The sequence below is a fragment of the Bactrocera oleae genome, chromosome 2 (assembly GCF_042242935.1).
Source record: "Bactrocera oleae isolate idBacOlea1 chromosome 2, idBacOlea1, whole genome shotgun sequence".
Lineage (NCBI taxonomy): Eukaryota > Metazoa > Arthropoda > Insecta > Diptera > Tephritidae > Bactrocera > Bactrocera oleae.
The window spans coordinates 6774768-6798210 of record NC_091536.1 but is presented as its reverse complement, the minus strand read 5'-3'; the positions used below and the strand labels follow the sequence as shown (position 1 = coordinate 6798210).

At 31.0% G+C, this 23443-nt stretch overlaps 1 protein-coding gene across 2 annotated transcripts; it reads left to right on the top strand.

The window, feature by feature from the left end:
* The first annotated feature begins 453 nt into the window (after positions 1–453).
* Positions 454–23443, top strand: mfas (midline fasciclin). 2 transcript variants are annotated; one of them, XM_036373278.2, is made up of 9 exons: positions 454–563; positions 3283–3409; positions 11827–11918; positions 12784–12934; positions 20722–20904; positions 21074–21347; positions 21428–21896; positions 21969–22669; positions 22737–23443. In XM_036373278.2, exons 2-9 carry the CDS (start codon positions 3333–3335, stop codon positions 23220–23222), a joined length of 2433 nt encoding a protein of 810 aa, XP_036229171.2. In that variant the 5' UTR covers positions 454–563; positions 3283–3332; the 3' UTR covers positions 23223–23443. The 2 variants fall into 2 exon arrangements, with proteins under 2 accessions (XP_036229171.2, XP_014085457.2); XM_014229982.3 differs by lacking the exon at positions 454–563 and adding an exon at positions 2900–3130.

Below are 23443 nucleotides of genomic sequence, written 5' to 3'. Positions count from 1 at the left end.
TACGCTTTGTCAATTAACATGTTGTTATTGGAGAGAAGCACGACAAGCAAAGCCTTTTTTCTGACATAGTCTTTCATTCCAAAAATTTACTTTTCTACATTTCGAAATTCGTCAAGGTTTTAAATAAAAATATATAACTATTGCTTTATTTATAAATAAAATTGTGTTGATATTAACAATAACTACAATATTTACGCAAAATTTACAAAGCCCTCTTTAATGGATAATCAACAAATTAACTTGGAATATAAGTATTATAAAATTGATTCCTCTTTAACAGTATAATTGTGATTAGACTGAAATGAGCTTTCAAAGTCAGTCATAAAAACGGTTCAAACAAAAATAAATTCAACTCTGCTTCGTATATGTTATTATTTATTTATGCTATTTGTCAGCTGGTTTTGTTTACGTTTTTCTAGGTGTATATGATAAGTACTTATACAAACCGTACGTGTTTAATTAAATTTTTTCAGAAAGTGTAAAATTATATACTGAGAGAAATACTAATAAATTTCAGGTTAATAAAAATTCCTGTTATAAGCTGGGAAAGTGTAAAAAATAGCGTATGTAATAATATATACATATATAAATATGAATATCTGTATACGATACGACAAATCGATATTAATTCAGAGAGACGTTTGTTTCTGTGATTACTATTTATTTATTTTACAGCTAAGAAACTTAAATATTGACGTAAGTAAGAACTCGTATATTTAATTCTCAAAATACGTTATATAATCTGGTTTGCGTAGTTATTTAAGGGGTTAGGGGTAGTCAGAGGCTCGAAAAAATGAGAATTTTCAGTAATTTTTTTTTTCTTTTAAATCATGTTATAGTAAAAGTAATAATATATGGCATTATTATACAATGTTTTGACTTAAAGTCACGAAAATTTGGAAAAAAAATTTAATTTTCAAAGTCGACCCAGTTTCAAAAAAAGTATTTGCGGTGGCTATCATAAGTCCTTGAAGATTCATCTAAAATCAATCGGATAGAAAAAATTGGTTTTATAATTAGATAATCCTGGGCCTGATCGAAGCTTTTTTGTTTTTAATTAACAAAATGGCGCCTCAGAAAAAAATCCTTCGATCAGGCCCGAGTTTATTATGTATTATAAAAGCTGAATAAATTTCATTAAAATCTACTAAGCGGCTTTCGAGTTACAGTCACCAGTTCAAAAAACATAGTTTTGAGAAAAACGCATTTAAAGCTTCACACTAGAGCTCCCGAGCGCTTTGAAGTGCCCGAGCGCTCTTTGTTATTTGTCGAATAACTCAAAAAGTAATTATCGGATCAACTTGAAATTTTCAGAGAATATTACACTTAACGAAAATGAAAAAAAATTGATCTTTTGAAAATTCTTACTACCCCTAACCCCTAAAATATATGGAATGATTTGTAATTAAAATTCGGGTTTATATAAAAAAAGATTAGATGGTTTCTTAACTTCTAATTTTAATAATAATTCGCCAAGTATATCTGGAAACACATTTCTTAACTGAAAGTTTTTGCTTGGATTTTTTTAAAACATGTTAGTCCACTAAATCAGTCTACTAAGTTTGGTAGATCTTAGCTCGGTATCATTATCTACAACGTTTGTACAAAAGAAGACAATTTAAATAAAAAAATTTTGATGGAAATATTTTCTTTTTATTAATAAATAAATTGGAAGCTCTTACTACTTAGCTGATATTTTTTTTATTCTGGAAAAGATAAAATATACTGATTGAACTGAATCTAGTGAATATATTGAGCGATGAGGAAAATCCAATTCATAGGTATGTTATATCCATATCTTTCCCATGTATAAAAAATGGACAGTATGGGCTATTTTATGTTACTCTATTGAGTTGTCCACTTTGTTGGTCGGTCGGTTTAGCTTCAAATACTTAACGCTATACTTATACTTTCGGGTATACAGATCTTTGATATCAAATAACCAAGTATAATGGAGCTATCAAGGTCAATGCACTCTCGGAATAAAAATTGAATTCACGAGACTAAAATGAAACAATGATAATGCTCTAAGATCCGATTAAAAATATGACTATATTTTAAAAAGGCTGCCCCTACACTACTCAGGTTTAATTTTACGGAATCAACTTGCAAAACTGCTTTAATGAATCATGCATTGCGAAACTTTCGTTAATTATTTATATAACTATGGTAGATAGGACGGTCTCATAATAACATAAGCAAAAAGTCTCGAAAGAGTCATACATACATATGTATGCTTCTTACATTATATATTCCTAAATTTACTCTAGTTTAACCGCACTACAACAAAAGCAACTAAAAATCGAGAACAATTCAGTTTTCATACATAAACAACACTTTGGTTAAAAATCACAACGTCAAAGTTCAGTAGAAAGTGGAAAAGGTAAAAACGCTGGCAGACAAAATTACCAAATAAAAACAACGAAGAAAAAAGGTAAAAAAATATACAACAATCATACCGATATAGCATACAAATGAATTGAAAGAAGCTGCATGGATTTATGCGATTGTATTTGGGGGGAGTAGCGCAAAAACGGCATCAATCCAATGGCGACTCATCCAGCAGAACCAAAACTATACATACACGCTACAAAGCAGCTAGCGATCGCATCCAAACACAACAAAGCAAACACTTACTCATTCTGCCAGTCAACGAATACAAGCAAGAGGCACAGCCAGGTCGCCGCCGGGCCAAACCTCATCAGCCGCTAAAGATCTTACCAGCAGCGGCAACTCATCAACGACAAACTAAACGAACGGGCAAACAGCCTGCCAGCCGATTGTCATACATATACACATACAAACCAACTCGTAGTTGACGATCGCCAACAACGATCTGGTCAAGTGGCAGGTAAAGTAGGGGGTAGCGCACCTTATAAATACCGGCATTGTTGTTCTGTGTACTCAGTTAATATTGAACGGTGCTACGGAGAACAACGTGTGAACACAGCAAAACTAACGCTACGAAACTAGTTGACTACGAAACTTTGGGATTTCAAAGTGATCTAGAAACATATTGCAGAAAGAAATAGATATAGAAACGAAAAGCGAACTTAATAGACTTGTGTCAGCATTTCAAAAGAAAATTACAAACCAGTATTTTGCAAGTAACTCTTGCTTTATGATTACGGTAATTAAACAATTAAGCAGTGTAAAAAGTGCAGAGTGAAGAAAAAACTATTCGAAAAAGATTGTAGCTAGTGACAAGTTTTTTTTAGACACACATAACCAATTAAACTATCTAGTCATATTTGAGTGATTTTCTTTTCATTATTATTTTAGTGTCTATTTTGGTGAACATTTCACTTTTGGTTGAAAATTGCTAAGAAAAGATGTTGCGTGGTAGCTTTTTAGTGTTAACATTACTCCTAACACTCGGATATCTGCAGGCGCTGCCATATTACGGCGAGTAAGTAGATACATACATATTTATAATTTAACAAATATCTAAGTTGCACGCAGCCAACAACATATGCTATGCACCATGTATAATAACGGCGTATATACATACATAACAATTAGTATTGCATTAGTAGCTTTATGTGCAACAGAAATGCTTGTGGGATTGCGGCTGAAATAAATAGATCAAAACTAGTGTTGTTCTTATTTGTATGGTATATTTTAGATAAGACACATTTTTTGTTTTTTAGAAGTATTTCGTATTAATATATCACAACCTTTTTTATTTTTTTATGTTTATTGTATATTATTTTTTAATAAAAATTTGCGAAATACTCAGCATAGGTCAAAACTCGATTTAAAACAGAAAATTTTAAGTAAGCGGGCTTTAATCGTTTCTTTACTGATAGCTTTGTAATTTGATAAAATAAATTGTTAACAATTAGTAAGCTTTTATGATGACTCCAAAAATAGACTCAAGTTAAGAAAGTGGAATCATAATTGGTAATAATTAATTAATTTTTTACTGCTGTGAGCTATTTTATTTGAAACGTTTAAGAAAATAATAATGATTATGTTGTTTTAAAATAATTTAATATATAACCAAATACAATATATAAAAAGTTTTTATATATGATTTTTTTGATTTAAGAAAAACAGCAAAACAGCAAACCATTAGATGTCATTATTCGCCAAAAGTTAAAATTGTAAACAAAATTTATTTTACACGTATATTTAGAGTAAATAGTCAAATAAAACTGATTTCATAATTCTGTTTTTTTGTTAGTTGTTTATTTAAAAAAAAAATTTTTCAACATTTTTTAAATTTGTTCACGGTATTTTTTTCATTTTCTCCTCTGAATATAAATTCCTTGAATTGATTAATTTGTTCCTCAGTTTACATAATTTTTAACTTTCTAAATATATAGCAAATATTTTATGTATCAAAGAGAAAAATATTAAATAAATAAGAGCTGCCCTATTTAATATGTCCGCTATTATGTTAAATTGTTTAATAACATTATCAATCAGTACGGTTATACATAAACATACAAATCATAATTGAATTTTTTCAATAAATAATTTAACATTTCCTTCAGCCATTCTCTACTCATACAAATAATATCTGTACGTACATTTGTACATATAAGAAAACTAATACCAACCACACATACATATCATACACTTAACGGCCTTATCACAATGTTTTCTTTGATTCAATCTACTGGAAATTTCTTCATTTATTATTTATAGTGTGAGTTAATGGAGGGATTATTTCCATTTAAAGTGAAATGCATGTGGCAGGGTAATTGAAACACTTGATCACAACTGCAGTTTTCAGACTCTAAATTAGATATTTACACTCTAGTTTTCCTTAATTCAATAGCTAACGAAAACAATTTCGTAGTTAGTGTAGAGTTTCAATTAGTATGAATTGATGTGAGAACAGATTAAGAATTACGAATCAAACAAATTGAAACCCACTGTCGGTGAAATAAATACAAGCATGAAAATACGCTAAATGAATGATAAATGCGCCATATAAATACAACGGATCTAACTAACGCAGAATGAAAGAAATACTAAAATATCGATAGAATTGTATACATTTTTATCAATATGTACTTATGTACATTTGCAATAAGGAATATCAATATACAACCGCTTTTATTACTTAAAGCAGTCTTCTTTTTTTCTTCATATATTTCGGCACATTTCTGGTTATAAAAGCCGGCGTGTCATGCATTTCAAGTACAATTGACTTTGGACAGAAAAATGCGGGGAAAACGTCAAATTAAATAATTTTATTTGCTAAATCGGCTTTTGCGCAGTAAATATTATATTTAAATTACAGAATATTTGTAATGGAAATATTGCCGGCATAATAATCAAATTTTTATTTAAAAAAAAACACACAAATATTTCGTAAGTTGTTAAAACTGGAACATGTTTAGAATATATTTCTGGCCAAAAGTTTTGAATTTTTAATACGAATGGCGTTTTTTTTTTATACATACATTTGGCTCACTTTATCTAAAATCAAATCGATCAGAATTTTTCAGAAAATTGTGTTTTTCTTCATTCGAAATCAATTTTTTTTTCAAAATATTGAAGATCTTCTATCCTGGTTATTTTAAAGTTAATTCCTATGTTCTGCTTCCATCTTGAATTTTACATACATAAGCTATTATAAATAAAAATAAAATAAAAGCAATTGACGTATACTTCTGTCTACAAGTGCAAATAATGAATAATTATCCCCCTTAAATAAGCATTTTTTCACTAACAAAGCATTAGTTATTTCTTATAAAAAACAACAACGTTTCTCGAAGCTTCTCTAATGTTAAGATACATATGTATTGAAGTGAACCCACTCTTTCTTTTAAATATTCATATGTAAATCTATCCACTCATCTATGCATATACATATATGTATGTATGTATGTTTGTATATACATACGCACCAACTTATACTATAAAAATATATGGAGGTTATTATTAATATGAAAATAGATAAAATAAAGTAAACAACTTTCAAAGGAATTAACCTTTCACTGCCACTGTTACCAGACAACAATAAATTAAAATTAAATAATCAAGCAATAAAATTGCTTAAAACCAAACATTTCAACAGTGACGAAAAATAATATGCATACAAATAATATACATAATACATACACCCATGTTACAACTAAGTATGCAAATAAGGAGCACAGTTGGTGCTTCTTTCGTTTTCTGTATTATTTTCCAATGCATGTTCGACTTTCTTCTTTCCATGCAAACATAAAGTACGTTTGAGTTACTAAAAACATAAAATAAAATTTGAGTTGTATTTTTTTTTTGATTTTTTGTTGTCACACATTTTCGACGTTTGCATACTTCATTGCTACTTCTTTTATTTATTTTCCATTTATTTTTATATTTTTTAATTTTTTTTTTTAATTTTAACACATTTCTTGGAACCGGTGAAATTTGGTGGTGTTAGTATTTCTTCATTTACGACTACAAATATCAATACATCGAATAAGGTCATAAAATGCAAAGAGGCTTTTAAGAGGGTTTTAGTAGCCACTTCTTGTTGCATTAAAAATTATTGTTTTAAAGAATTTCTGACCTCGTTTGATTGCAACTTAGTAACTGTTTATTTACGAATGGCGTAGTAGTTTCGCCAAACTCATTGCAGTTTAACTAAATTAATTGTGCCTGCTTATTTGCAAAGGTACCTATATACCCATAGGTAGAACTTTTCCGTGCGTATATATGTATGCATGTATGTGTGTGTATAAATGTGTGCCAAAAGATCACTTAGTTCGAGGGTACCCGCTCACAGCTTGCTGTCAGTCTGTCGCTGTTGCCTTCAGCATGCTTGGTAGCGTTTGCAAATCATGCAAATCTTAGCGTTTCTGCGCTTCTTCACTGCGCACAACGCGCTTACGGTCAACTTTATTTAAATTTTTATTTCCTGACAACTTTGTTTTATTGTTTCTGTGTGTACGTCTGTTCATTTGGCTGTTCGAGAAGTACCTATGTATAAACGCTTAAACACACATTTTAGTGTTGCATTAATAGCTTTTTCTCCTACAAGCTAACTGCCAGGGCACGACTTTTACGAAGGGGGACAAACAAAATATTTTAAAGTGGGGCACCGGGTCTTTTTATGCTGTTGGTTTCGATGTTGTGTTGTCTTTATCTAGGTATTTGCTGAGCAAACAATAAAACATGAACCTTGCAAACGAAAATAACAAAAACACTATTTCTTTACACGAACACGTACGAACGTATATATGTATACGGGTATGCGTGGGTAATTTTAAGGCTGCGCTTAGCATTTATTATTTAGCACTCTTTTCCAATTAATGTAGTTCTGCTGTTCCACGCGGTTAATTCTAGAAAGACACATCCATGCTTACGTGGCTTATGCGATGAGCAACAACGGTTTTGGCTAAATTTACGATTTACAGTTTAGAATCAGACGGATTCAAGGTGTTCTGCCAATGATGGCAAAAATTAACACATTATCGTATGTACACACACATATGTTTACTTACATATACATAGGTATATATGTATATCTTCTTGCCAACGTGATGTAAAGCGCTTTAGTCGGTGGCAATGGAAATTTACGGAAGTTTGTTAGCACAATGAATTTATAGCTTTCACACATAATATATACTTATGTATGTATGTGGTATATGCAAATGTGTATGTTTCCGTTTACCATTTAAAAATAGTTTTACTGAAATGCTGGTGTTTATAAGTAGTTTCACAGACAAATCGCAATAATTTTATTTTTAATTATTAAGTAATGTAATCATAAATCATATCTTTGTTGTCATAGCCCTGTGGCTTATGGGCGGTTTAATGGTTTTTTTTTACTGTAACAATATACAATAACGATTATGGATTGATGTTATGATTGTCCATGTGCAGAAATAAAACACAATCTTTTCCAGTAGTTGCTGAAAACATTTTGCGAATCTGAAGCTTGACTAATACTTCACCCATATTCCGCCCATATCATTATTTATTGAAATTCCTCATTGCAATATTTCTTGATTATTTAAAATATGCGACGCTTTTATCTTATTTTAATTTTTTTGCGTTTTTGTTTAAAAAAATTTTTTTTTGTATCTTCTTCCATACAAAGACATTTTTTCAGTTTTAAAATTTATTAGATGTGAAAAAACTAGCACACTCGTGGCTATATATCATATAATTTTTTTTCAGAAATGTCATTTCGAAATAATACCTATATAAAAGTTCAGTTTCAAATGAAAAATATTAGGAACAATATTTAATTCTTATGAAGTTATGATTATATCAATAGTGTTGGAAAAAGGTTGTTTGAATTGTCCCGTCATCATTATAGTTTTTTGATAATCAGCTAAGTCGTGTCCTATTGATATGAATATTTCGGTTTATTTAAATGATACTCAAAATTTAATAATGCATTTGGTTGATTATTAAAAATATGCCGCTTTTAACCGTAAATTTCTAATAGAGTATTGGTGCTCAATTTCGTCGTGTAATAGGTAAACTTTTAATTTAACATTAACCCTGTTAGTTAATCTGACTATTTACTGTTTGTGCTTGACACGGTATATCAATCAAACACTTATCGCAATATGAATATAATTTCTCTTTGTTTCCCAAAAAAAAAGGTACGTGGAATAACTGTATCGAAAATAATTTCATTACGATTACAAATTTTAACTACAGCGTTTTTCATACTCATTGCAATTAAAAATAAATTGTAAATTGTATTTTCATTATTTATTTACAATACTTATTTGCAATTATATTAGTGCGAAAAAACGAATATTTTGTTAGCTCATTTTAATTTTCAGGTCACATTAATTTTTCTGCTTTCTGGTTTTATGCTTTTTAGTGTTTATATTATTATGTGTAATCTATATTCGGTAGGTTTGTTAACCTTATAATAATAGCAGTCACCTAGCCAAAAAATACTAGGAAGTGTAATATTATTGCATTTAAAAAAATCGTCGTTTTTAGTTTACAATGTATTATGATAATTCTTACAGCATTAAACAATTCGGTTCTTAAAAATCTAAACCGCAGAGGTTTGTTTGTTTCTTTCACCGATAAAGCAAAGGTTTGTATTAACTTTAAACTTCACCAAGTATAAATATCAGAAATTTTTCATATTTTTTTCCACTAACCATAAATGGTAGACAAATGTTACCGCAGTGCAACGAAAAACGGATTAAAATGCGCAAAGTCGCACGTGCTTTGTCACAGCGTGACTCATAACTTCAATTATATTGTGATTTTATATTTGAATAAATCTTATGTGTGAATGTTGTGCACAATAAAGCAGAATTTTAATTGTAAAAGCCAGTCAAAGTGATTTATATGCAAATAACAAATAAATAACTTACGTGTACCTACATATTTTTCGAAATTAGACTTTGAAAGCAAGTAACATTTAAATACCTGAACTCATCAAAACTCTTTGTAGCCAAAATTTTTCAAACAAAAATTTAAATTATGTAAAGCGTATGTGTGTTGGTAATCATAACAAAAATTTTATATGCCAAAACTGTTTTCACTTAACACTATTTTTACGCAACGCTTAATGAATTTTTAGAAACCAAAAAAGGAAAAGGTTATTAGCTTGCTAGAATTTTGATCACATTTTTTATTGTTTCTAATTCTCTGTAATAGAAGTGCGTCAAAAAAGTAACCGAAACATTGTGCGCAATGAATAATAAAAATACATAGTATTGTTTATACATATGTCAACTTATACACAGAAGTGGTTCAAGAAAATAGTCAAGGAGTTCAAGGGGTACTTGCGAAACAGCTTAACCTTTATGTTAGTAACCGGTGTGTATTTGTGTGAATAGCTTAAAAAAATTCAATATTTCATTTTAAGCTCTCAAATCGTCGTTTTTTAACTTAAAAGAAAGCTATTTGTGAGTTGATTTTTTTTTATTCTACGTTGTTATTATTTTTTTCTTTAAATTGTCACTGACTATTAATATTTGAAGAAAAAGTTTTTTTAGAATATTAGAAATTTTTTTAAAAATAATAATGCTATGACACTGTGTACTTGACTTTAGAAGTAAGCTTTATACTTTTTACGATACTTTGAGGCTTTTAATTAAGTATATATGTATGCATGCTTTAATGCGAATAGTTTCTCTATAAATATAATATACTAGAAACATTTTAAATATACATAATAGTGATTATTGTTTTTTTACAATTGACTTTTTCTAATTGTTTTTCAAAGACTTGCAATTTTTAGCGACTTAAGTAAATGATAAATATTAAGAATATAAATATTGTGATATTGAGTTATGAACTTTTATAGTGTATACAAATTTATTTGTATAAATTAAGCTAAAACGACTGAAAACTTCGCAAATTCCACATTTTTTGGTATGTGTCATTAACGACTGTATGTACTGAAATTTTTTCTTTCACTCGCAAATTTCGACTGCGGTTTGATTTTAATATGGTTATCGTGATTATGTATCTGGAATACAGAATATTCATTCATTTTTTTACCAAAAATAAACACTCTCAGTTACTCAGAAAATATTCTGGTCACATAACTCGGCACACAAACTTGTATTTACCACATAAATTCCAGTTGAAATTTGCTTATGTTCACATACACATATTTTATATATTTTTTCGTATATGTACATATGTGCATACATGTTACGTACATATATAAAATATAAACAAACGCAAAATAACAAATGTAAATTTGAAAATATTGAAACTGAATACATTACACTTTTAAAGCATTAGACACTAATACACAGAAGTGGTTCAAGAAAATAGTCAAGGAGTTCAAGGGGTACTTGCGAAAAAGCTTAATATTTTGCAATTTTGTTTTGCACATCAGATTTTTACAGAAAATCATCAGCAGATAATTTTAAGAATGTAACAGGAGAAGGTGACAATGTTAATTAGCAGAGTACAGTAAATTTATAGAGAAGCACAGTTGAATGAATCTTGATTAATGGCGTCTCTATATTATTTTTATAATTGATAATTAACTTTTAATTCTTCTATATTTTTCAAAGTTCTTTGCTGTTATTGCTGTATATATCGTTTAAAATAAACTTGTTTGAGTTAATGACACATAACAACCAGATAAAGATGAATGTTTATTGGAACCTTTGAGAATTTCGATAGAAATGTAGGTTCTAAAGAAACTTCGGGTGCTTTTGTCGTCACAGCCATACATATGTACATATATATAATTTACGAACCTTCAGCTTCACCTCTTAATCTGTATCTGAAATCCATATTTTTCAAATAAAATTAAAAATTATAGAAATGGATCTTACTAGTGACTAATGCTAGGTTGGATGAATATTAAATATATTCGTTCGTTTGTCGTGAATGTAGAATAAAAAAATTATAAATTAAATTTATTTTGACCAGTGCAAAAACCAGTCTCAGGACATTCAATGGAAAACTTCTAAAACTATTCAGAAAACTTCATGCAAATGCATACTAATTTTCCCATCATTTATTTCTTTCACATAAACACACATACATACATATGTATGTACAAACACACTTTTATAGAAAATACTAAAATCAAATAAATTCTTTCTATCACATACATACATACATACATTAATATTAAAACATACCTATAGATGCATTAAAGTAACACTTAAATTCAAAACACATAAACAAACATGCATTTTATTTGAATATTCGTAGTTTTGCGCATCTACATCATATCACAACACCGTTACAACACCGTCTCTTACAACCCATACCATTAATACCATTCGCACCATTACCACCCGCACCCGCTGTTGACACACACGTAGTAGAAATTTTTGAGCCAGAAGCGCAAGCGCAATCAACTGGTGGATATCCAAATATTTGGCAAAATCTTGCTAATTCATATCCTTTAAATCTGGTTTCTAGTAATTTCGATGAAGAAGCCGAATTTGTGCCGCTCGAACAACAACAGCAGCAGGGACGTGCCGGTTCACCGAATGTCAGAGAAAAACCATTTGGTAAGTAACGAATTGATTTTGTATGAAGTTGCAATTGAAGATATTTGTATTTTTAAATTAAATATGAATTTGATTGAGAAAACAACAATTTTTAATATGGAGTTAAGCTTTCACTGCTCGTAAATTTTTTTTTATCTCAAAATAAGCATGTAAATACTTATAAGAAAAAGAAAAAAGTAGATCAGCGCTTTTTATTTCTAAAGTTTTAAAATAATTCCATTGTTGTTATATTTATGTAAAACCAACTTTTCGTTCTCCATAAAAAATTTCTGAATCAAAATTTTTCACGGTTTTCAAAAACTAACCAAAAATATTTCTGAAACACGACTAAAAGGTATATTGGCATTATTCTCATTATATAATTTTATTTTTGCGTACTTTTACAAAATACAACTTGATTTATCGTCTAAATGTGTCCTTAAGGAAAATATTTGATCCAAAAAATATATCATGTCAGAACATAAACAGCAAGCACTCTTCACGCAATATTTCTAACGGTATTCTGCGAGCAAAGCACAAAGCATGAACTTCTGCTGTTAACTTTATTTGCGATGTTATTCATTCATTTCTATAGTATAGGGTATTTCCTTTAACTCCGGTTGGACCATAGGGTCGAAGAGTACAATATAAACTATCTCATATATATAAAATATCTAAACTTTGATCCTCGTCTTCATTAAGTCAAACGAAAACTGGTTTCCAGAACATGCTCTTTATGTAAATTGTTCAGTAAAGAGTCTTACAATAAGCAGCTATCTTCTTTGCTTCCGATATTTTTAAGTTTGTTAACTATAGTACACATGTACATACATAAGTATATTTATATACACATGCAAATCTAATAATATTTTTTTTTATTTCACAGAAGTGGATGTTGTGACAAGTGAGATTAATGGCGGCAATCAAGCCCCCGGCGTGTTTTTCCAGCAATCATTCCCCTTCCTCGGAAATGATTTCTTCAACTCGTTCGGCGGTTTTGGTTTCGGTGGTATCCCACAAGAACACTGGTGGAAGGGGTAAGTGTCGTTTCTAAATGATTTCTTTATAAAACATAGTTTTATAGACATACTTACTATAATTATTATACTTAGACTAGTAATCAGAAGCCGAAAACCGGATACTATATACCGAGTTAAAACACTATAGTCAGAAACTTGTAGTGTCGCTCTAAGTTTATCTGTTCAAAAGTCACTCGAAATTGTTACCTCGGAGAAATTTTTCAGTTTCGAATAAAATATACATATGTTATGAAGGGTGAGTGGTCGAATTCTTTTGAACCTGGTAAAACTAGTATTATATATACATATAAGTATGTATATTAAGAAAATATTTTTATGAATTTTTAAATTCAATATAATTTTAGAGGAGGACTTTTCTTGTATGATTATAATTCACTTAATCTCCAAATTTTTAAATTGAACTCTGTTTTTATACTTTTCAAGCCACGAATTTTTAGAAAATATCAGCATTCTTGTGGAAGAAAGTCTAGGCATGATTCTAGTATGACTTTAAATCTTGTATTATACATTTTAAACAGGCTTACTTAGCTCAAATATGCTTTCGTTTTAAAAATTGCCGTTAAGAAGATAACTCTGCGAACTGCTACAAAACTTTTGGAATTTATGGTTTCGCATCGTAGATATATTTATTAACACTTTATTTGCGATTTTTGATGGGTTCTTTCATTAACTTTCTCAAAAGGTTTATTAGCAATGTGTCAGATTAACCTTTCAAAACATGAAACTGATAATCCATATGCATTAAACTTAAAGTTTCTTGGACACAATATCTCCGTACCAATATGAATTACATTATACTTATACATAAAAAAATGCAAAGGTAAAAGAAAAAAAGTCATCACATTTTTTTTTTTTAGAAAATATCATCTGATCAAATTTGACTCGGATTGGTTCATTTAAACTGCGCGCGCAAGCAGAATCGATAAACAAATTTTTTCTAGATTGTTACAACTTTTTTAAGTTCGTGTGAAGTTGATGTCTTTACGATCTCTTTACGACGCGAGCAGTTTGTCTGGCAATTTCTACCAAGAAAAAAAATTTACAGCGAGTTTGCTTGAAATTTTGCGTACGCAATGGAATTACGGCTATATAATCGTTAAAAATGTTACAGAAGTGCACTTTATGACGAACCGAATTTGAGTGGCACAAAATATTATGGAAAATAAAATCAAAAGAAGCTTATTTTAATGGCAAAAATAAAGTTTAGTTTTAAAATACCTGAAATGTATCAAATTTGTTCAGATGGTATTTCAATGAAAATATTTGAAATGTGAAAATGTGTGACCTTTGCAGTCTTAGAAATTATAACGCTATAAATTTATGGTACACTCATATTTGTTTGTTTAACAACCGATAAATAGTAAATACTTTTTATAATAACTTTTATTGTTAAAGAAAATTTATTCAATGCAAACGTTCGCTCCGAAAGCGAAACTCACAGAGAAATTTTTTGTTAAACAAAACAGAAATATGAAAAGAAATTATATGGGAAATAAGCAAAATAATAAACACCACACAACAACAACAAAGAGCATTGAATGACGCTCATTGACATCAAACCGAGATAATTTCGCCTTTTACCAATTGCAAAGTGAAATCGTTCACTGTAAATTTACACACTTCTTCACAACCCACATTGAGTGGACGGACTCAATAGAGAAGAAGAACACATATGTATGTATGCATGTATGTAGCTTATGAGGTGATAGAGCGTCTGAATTTTGAGTGAGACAAAATTATGTAGCATATGTACATGTATTCCATACCTACCATATGCAAGTGCATATGTACATACATACATACTTGTGCATATGTAAAGTTTAAAAAGATGAAGGTACATATCTCTGTAAAGAATGCTGCGGTCACAAAGAAGAATATCACGAAATACAAAATATTTATTTTTTACTTTCAAGAAAATTATATTTTATTTATGCACATTGTAGCACGACATTACTGGTACGTTTAACCAGTACACATAAAGACAATGAAAGTGCAGTATGCACTCGTTAACCGCAACCATTGATTACTACATACTTACATACAGAGGTGCGTGATTAATTGACTGGTTGACTTAAACGAAATAGTCACTTTCGAAAATAACAAAGCAAAAGTAGAATATGGATAACAAATGAAATTTGAATAGAGTTGCCACCTTTAAGTAAAGTAAAACTAAAAAAATTAAAATTAAAACATGCAAAAGAAACGTTTAATGATGTTTTCGGGAAGTTTTGATACATTTCGGAATATAGTTGCTATTCTAAAAATTTTTACAAAATTTTGGTACAAGTATATTGTATCTGTATTTATACCCTGAGCAGGGTACATTAAGTTTACCGCGATGTTTTTAACACGCAAAGGAAACGTCAGAGACCCTATAAAGTATATACTCGTATATAAATGATCAGCGTGACGAGCTAAGTTGATTTAGCCATGTAAGTATGCCTGTCTGTATATATACTAACTAGTCCCTCAGTTTATGAGATATCGATCTGGAAATTTGCACCCGTCCTTTTCTCACCAAGAAGCTGCTCATTTGTCGGTACACTATAGCATATAGCTGCCATATAAACTAAACGATTGAAATAAAGTGCTTTTATCAAAAGCTTTTTCATTTGACCAGATATCTCCAAGAAATTTGGCACGGATTATTGCCTAAGACAATGTAGCAATCTTCGAAGAAATTACTTTTTCATTTGAGGAGATATTTTCAGAAACTTTGCATGGGTTATTGCCCAAGGCAACAGTGCAATCTCCGAAGAAATTGTTCAGATCGAGTCACTATAGCACATGGATGACATACAAACTGACCGATCAAAGTTATTGTAAGGAATATTTTGCATACATATGTGAAGAGTGTTATAGCTTCGGTGCAACGGAAGTCAATTTTTTTTTGGTTTCTTTTTTTGCAAACGCTCGCTGAATTTTAGGTTTTGCTCTAAAAAAGATTTCAACGTAAACTTTTTCGTAGGGTCTTAAAGGGTCTTACGTATGACATCAATAGCATAATCTTAAGGTCTCAAGAAAACGTTTACAGGTTCCAGGTTTAACGAACCTCTTAAAATTTTGTAGTTTGGGAGGAAACTAAGCATAAATTGAAGCCTTTGATAAGGTTTTATCTCCAAAACAAATAAACTTACAGCTGTAAAAATCATTCTCTACAAAATGACCCAAATGATTTTTTCATAGAAATATTCTTTAAAAAGTTACACGCAGGTAAAGTTATGCATCAAATGTACTTACTGCGCATTCATGTACATACATAGTCTGTAAGTATGTAGGACCATGTCGTATGAGCAACACATAATGTACATATGTATGTACATATTTATAAATTACTTGTATGTAGGTGTGTATGTAGGAATGCTCAGGCTATGTGATATATACTTGTAACTGCATAGAACTTTTAAAGGAATGTTTTTATTAAGACAATTTTTGTAGAGCGAAAAATTGTGTATTAGTATTTCAATTTTTCAAAGTTGTAGATTTACTTTCTTCATGCACAATATCAAAAATTCCCAGGTGAAACACATACAGAAGAAATGTAATTAGTCACGGTGTAAATTGAAAATAAAGTGCTTTTTTACATTGCATCTTTTTTTGATGTCCCTTGGAAATAGCGCACAACCTAATATATGTACTTATAGACTTACATAAGAAATAACAATCAGTAGTTTTATAATAATTATTACAACGTGTTCAGTGTAATAATTTGATAAATACAACCGACCCACACTTTTTTATTAATGCCGTTTAACGAGTACATACTGTAAACCTAAATTAACCGTGCAAAACTCGACTACGCCTTAAGATAAATCTGAAATTTTAAAATTTAAATGAACATTTGTAGTTTGACAAAAATATGTGTGCACATACTTATGTACGAAGTAAATACATAGGTATGTAAATATAGTCATTAAACCTCATTCAAGATTATTCTCCTGGGTGGTCATAGCAGATGTCACCGTACTTTGCAATCAAGCGAGAGATTAAGTAAATTGTATCCTCAATTTCAATTAGTTCCGTGAAGATCGTTTTTATTGTAAAAAAAATTGGTTAATACATAAGCATACACTTACATACATATGTGCATATGTACATACAAATGCATATCATAGCTGCACTTCCATAGTAAATGTAGGAGTTAGTTTAGACGATATATATACTGCGTTTGTATGTATATAAGATATAGTACATATGTAAGTACGTATGTATGTATGTATGTTGCGGTACATGCAAATTAACTTACAAATGTACATTTAAATGTATAAATGTACATATGTACAAATATGTATATGTGAATATGTATGTACATAAATACATACATACATACATATATCACACAAAATATGGTATACATAAAGCTCTTCTCACATTGGAACTTTGTAGAATTTTGATTTCTAAATTGTATGCGTCATTGACGCACAGCCTCCCTTTGCTATTTTACGGTCTCACATTTGTGCATACGAGTATATACTTATGTACGTAAACCAATATGTACATGTGCCAAATAGTTTACTTTAGCAAACAATGGATTTACTGTTACGTGCAAAGCGCGTCTCCAATTTGCATGCATTAGTACTTAGAAATATAGTTACTTGTTTGTATGTATGTGTAGTATTGACGCGCCAATTTACGACTAGCCGGCAATTTTTCTACTCTCCCGCTAATTCGTGAAATTTCTGTTAATAAAAGGGGACCAACACTGCAACCGTTGCTGTTTTGGCAAACAATGTGGGGAGCTTTCACACTAAAATACATACATATATATGTAAGTACATAAAATTATTTATTCATTTGAATGCATTTGGCGTACATTTCTACTTACATATGTATATGCACTTATGTGTGTGTATATACTTCTATAAGCACATTAGTCAATTATTATTGCACTTTGCCCACAGCTGCTACATGCATATCTCGTTTATTTACATCTACAAGAAAAAAATCAATTAAACGTGAGCCATTAGTTGCTTATATGTATGTGTGGCTAAAGCATATACACATACCTACAAGCATTACATATGTTCTTTTCGCTTACTGTTCATAGCAACAAATAATATAAACAAAAACAAATAATACAAAACATAATAACCTGACCGGCCGGCGAATTGGCACAACGCTAATGGTTTACATGTATTTATATAGATATACACATGTGTGAAAACATGCATATACCATATATATGTATATGTATATGTGCACCTAAACATATATTTATTGCACCATGTTGCATTTGTACAGTATTGTTCGAAGCGCTAGCAACTTTTGAACTGTAAGCTATACACAAATGCCATATATCTCTCGCAAAAATCAAATACCCTTAGCTATCTACATCAATACATATACATATGTATGCATATATATATATACATATGTACATATATGTAGGTAATTAGCCGACATTTAGATTAGACAATATAGATGTAATATTTATGCATGCAAATGTTCGTGCGTACGCACGTAAGTACATTATGTACATATTTTGCTGCAATAAAAATCGCAAATAATGGAAAAACTTTCGCTACTTGTGTTTGAAGCAAAAAATAAAATGGTATTTTAATATTACGCACAGCAAACTGGAAAAAAATAGTTATGAAGCAAATAGAAACATAATAAAAAATACAGCGACTATTGAAGTCGGCGTTAAAAATTTTCACTTTCCATTAGAAAAAGAGATTTTGGTTTCTAATTTGGGCACATTTTAACTATAATTTCGCTTCAAAATATAAACAAACATGGAATCTTATCAACTTAGTTTACATTGCAATAGATCATAATACACAAGTATGTAAATAGTTCAAAACTTTTTATTAATTTTTCCAAAAAAACACACTCAATAATCATTAACTCTGTTCAAATGCTCTTTAGTTTCTTTTAAAACGACCATTTTCGCCTGTTTACAAGCGAATTTAGTAGAGTATCTCGCAAAAATATTGTCAAAGGTTAAATTTTTTAAGCTAGGTCAATAAGTCTGTAAACGTTATTTTGACCCCTTAAGATTATGTGATTTGAAGATGATTTTGGTTCACTTACGTCATAAGACTTTTTAGGTAGCGAGTCGATGTTTTTCACAAACATTTTTGGTATTATTTGAACTTCTGCTGGATGGTAACTACTTTACTAAAATGTTTAATTAAATGAATCCAATTTAAAAATTTTCAGTTCTTAAAATCTAGAACATTTAATCTTATGAAGACCCCACTCTCGCTCAAAATTTGATCTACACTTTCTAGCATTGACAGCATGGATAGATTAGCTGAACTAACAAAAAGTAGTACAATCTTATTACGGAGGGCGCAGGTATTACTTAAATTTGGTGTATATTCAAAAATTAGTAATGTATTCATCGATGAACTGGTTACAACTGATTTGCGTTTACATGATTCTTTCGTCGGCATTTGATTGAAATTAATATTTTTTTTGTATAATAAAGAATACATATTAGATGCATTATAAGGCGTATTTTGAAATATACAAACAATTTAAATAATTGTACAATTAATAATTGCTGTACAACATTATATGCATACACAGTTAACTGCATACATACATATGTACATATGTACGTATAGTATATAAGTAGGTATGTAGGTGAATGTACTTACACTTGACACTTGTAGAAAGTTAATTGACAGGCAACAATTAGCTAATTACAGGTTAATCAGCTTATTTTAAAAATAGTTCTCAATAAAAAAATAAAAAAACGTTAACTCAAACAACAGCTCAAAACAACGTAAATTAATCTTGATATATACATATTTACATACATATAAAATTAAAGTTTTTTAAACTATTGAGATAACAAAATCAGGCGCGACTTATTTCCATTTTAATAAATATTCAGGAATTTGCTTATATACCATATGCATAAACAGATGTAGGAATAATTACTTTTTAGATGAGTTTTTTGTACCATACCTAGGTATGTATAGGGGTATCTGAGTCATATAAATGAGCTAATTTTCAGCGCCATAAATAAGTATTCAATTTTTTAAATTAAAATTTCAAATAAATGAAATTGTGCAACGTAGATTCAGATTCTAAATGATAGATCTAGATCAATTAGTAAAACAACGTGACGTTTTTGATTCACATTATGCAAATAATATACATATATTTATTTTAAATATTCATTTGCCATCTTTGTAGAATTAATGTGCAAAATTATTTCAACACAAATTGAAAGGAACAGTAGACTGATATAGTTAAAACTTGTTGGGGGTTTACCTACTTTTTGCTTTATATTTTTACTTAAGTTTAATAAAAAGTACAGTTTTGTAGAATAATTCAAAATTATAAATCTTATACGAAAGTATCGTTTTGACCATATTTTTCAATTAAAAGAAGATCACAATATTCTTGAGAGATTTGTTATTTGTCACTAAAAACATTTATCCATGAACATCAAGTCGTTTTTACATTTTTACGTTAATTTTGAATCTCATTAAGATATTTATAAAAAATAATAAAATGTTGTTGTGGAAATCTTAAAAAATATAGGACGATACCCCAAAAAACTACCTAGCTTAATTATCAGCTATTTTGAAGTTACCACCCTTATAAAGTCCAAACTGACTGCTGTTTACAAAAAAAAACAATGTTAGAATAAATGTCTAAATATTGCCATAGTGCCATAAAAATTTTAATATTTTTCAGTTACAACTCTCTGAAAGGCTTAAATATACGTTTTATGTAACACGAGGTTATTTAATATAATTTAAATAAGTTATTGTTTAGTTTTGGCTTAAGATAAGTATTAATTTATTTTTATTTTTTTTTTTCAGACCGAACGTCTGCACCGACAAGGAAGAAGACGAAACTGCAGTCGATTCGAAACCAAATGATACTGAAGAACTTGCACCCGGTGTCTCGGAGAGCGTAGATGTAAAACCCAACATATTTGGACAGTTCCACATTAGCCTTAACTCATGTGTTGAAAAGCCAAATAAACATGTATGCACACGGGTGTAAGTAGTCAGCTATATTATTTTACCTTTAACCAATATTACACTAGAAAATACAGAAAGCACAAAAGTTGCAATCATGTAACAATCATGTTTTGTGCTGCAAGCGTAATTATTATTTTTTACTAACTAAACTCCCTTTCGTGCATTGCTTCTTTTCTACAAACATTAGCGTTAACCAAAATGGCAAAAAGAAGACAATCACGATAACACGTCAGTGCTGTCATGGTTATGGACGTCCACGTAATGCTGACTTCGCAACACCATGTGAGAAAATGGAAATCAAAGGCATCGATGCAACAGCAGCCGATATGGGAGCTAAAGAGTTCGTGGCAACTGCCAAGAACGTCGGCATAAGCGAAGTCTTGAACAACAAAAACGTGACCATCTTCATGCCTGTGGATGCGGCATTCAATAATTACATCGATCATTTGCAAAGCGAAAATGTAAGTGAAGAGCAAAAGTAAATAACTGATAGATTATTGAACTTATTTTCATGTTTCTGTTTTTTACTAAATAAAACTAGAACGCCGTTGAGCCGAAGGGTGATGCTGCTATGATGAACTTATACAAACGTCATATTGTTGATGGTGAAGTCAGTTTGTACGATCTCAAAAATGATCAATTGCTGAAGACACAAGAACCCGAACAGTCCATACGCATTAATACCTTTGAAGTGCCATTGGCTTTGGGCGGTGAACCCTACCGCTTCACAGCTAACTGCATACCAATTGAAAAACATGATAAACTATCGGAACAAGGTTTGATACACACTTTGGACGGTGTTATGAAGCCAGTAACAAAGAATGTTATGGATTTAATACGCGAACGCCCCGATATGTCAATTATGCGCACTGTACTCGAGAATACCAAACTGAATGAATTGCTAGAAGGCAAGAAACCGGTAACCATTTTTGTGCCAACTGACGATGCTTTCGAAAAGCTCGATCCACAGCTACGTCGCGCACTCAAGGAAGGCAAAGGCTGTGGCGCCAGTAAGTATAAGCATTTCCGTACATTATCTCAAATATTGTGAAACTATTGTATTAAATTTTCCACTTTTGTAGATATTTTGAAGAATCACATACTCGATTTGACCTTCTGCTCCGTTGCCTCCATACCTGGTGCCAAGACAACCGCCTATAACTTGCTCGGTGAACCGATGCGTTTCAATCGCAGCGACGCGTCCACCGGCAAGTCAGAGGTCGCCGATTTAGTGGGTGAACAGCCGGTGGTGATTAATAACATTGCGAAAATCACTGAAGCGGACATAATGGGCACCAATGGCGTGTTGCACGTAATTGATACTATTCTACCAACCGAATCGGCATTGCCGCTATCGACACTGATGCAAGAGAAGAATGTCACTATCTTCAAGCGTTTGCTTGAGGCCGCTGGTTTGGTTGACAAATACGACGATATGGATAATGTAACTGTATTCGCACCAACTGACAAGGCATTACAAGCCACCAAGTGGGCACAGATTTTGGAAGAGTCACCAGAATCATTGCGAAATAATGCGGAATTGGTTGAATTCCTCAACTATCATTTTGCACAGCCGATGACAAAGACTTGCGACTTGTCCGATTCGAATTTACCAACTATTGCCGGTCCTGAGGTGCGCATCAATCTCTACTCCACACATTCGCTCTTCTCCAATGTTATGAATCGTGCAACAGTCAATTGCGCTCGTCTCGTGCACTTCGACGATGAAAGCTGCGGTTCTGTATTGCATCAAGTGGACAAACCGCTGGTTGCACCAAAAATGGTAAGCAATGCAATAACCGTGTCACATTCCGCAAATAAACCTCTAACTTGCATGCCTTTTTTTGTAGAATCTGTTGCAATTCTTGGAGTCCAATCCCATGTATAGCAAATTCCTCGAATTGGTACGCGCCGCTAATCTTACCAACATCTTAGCGAATGCCAGCGACAGCTACACTTTACTTGTGCCCAAGAATGATGTGTTCGAAGAAGTAGCTGACTGGGAAACGACACTTACAAAAGATAAAGCTGAATTAGAGAACCTGATCAAGACACATATAGTGAATGATGTTGTCTGCTGTGCGGGTATCATACCAACAAACTGGCCGTTTGTGCGTTCTATTGAGTCACTGAATGGCGCACATTTGCGCATTACACGCGAACGTCGTCCGAAGATCGAAAATGCTGGCGTGACCAAGTGCGATGCGATCGCCACGAATGGTATTGTGCATGAGATCAACGACATTATAGTTCCTCAAAGGCGTCAACAACAACAGCGACCACAACAACAGTTGTATCGACCTCATGTGGACACTTTTGGAGACTTATTCTTCTAAAACACAAATACAAAAACTTTGTAATGACAGACAAACATACGTACGTAATTGTAAGCTGTCTGATGATTTAGAATTGCAGGCGCTTTTAGCACTAACTATAAACTAGATTTGTTGCTATGAGCCTGAAATTGGGATATTTTTTATTTGTGTATTTATTAATTTAATGAAATTTCTCTATAATCTGATCTATACATTCGAATATACATATATACATACCTATA

Coding starts and splice junctions, on each gene's coding strand:
- mfas (XM_036373278.2), top strand. CDS start 3,333: ATGTTGCGTGGTAGCTTTTTAGTGTTAACATTACTCCTAACACTCGGA. Junction 20,905..21,073: donor AAACATGTATGCACACGGGT/GTAAGTAGTCAG, acceptor TACAAACATTAG/CGTTAACCAAAATGGCAAAA. Junction 21,897..21,968: donor AGGCAAAGGCTGTGGCGCCA/GTAAGTATAAGC, acceptor CCACTTTTGTAG/ATATTTTGAAGAATCACATA.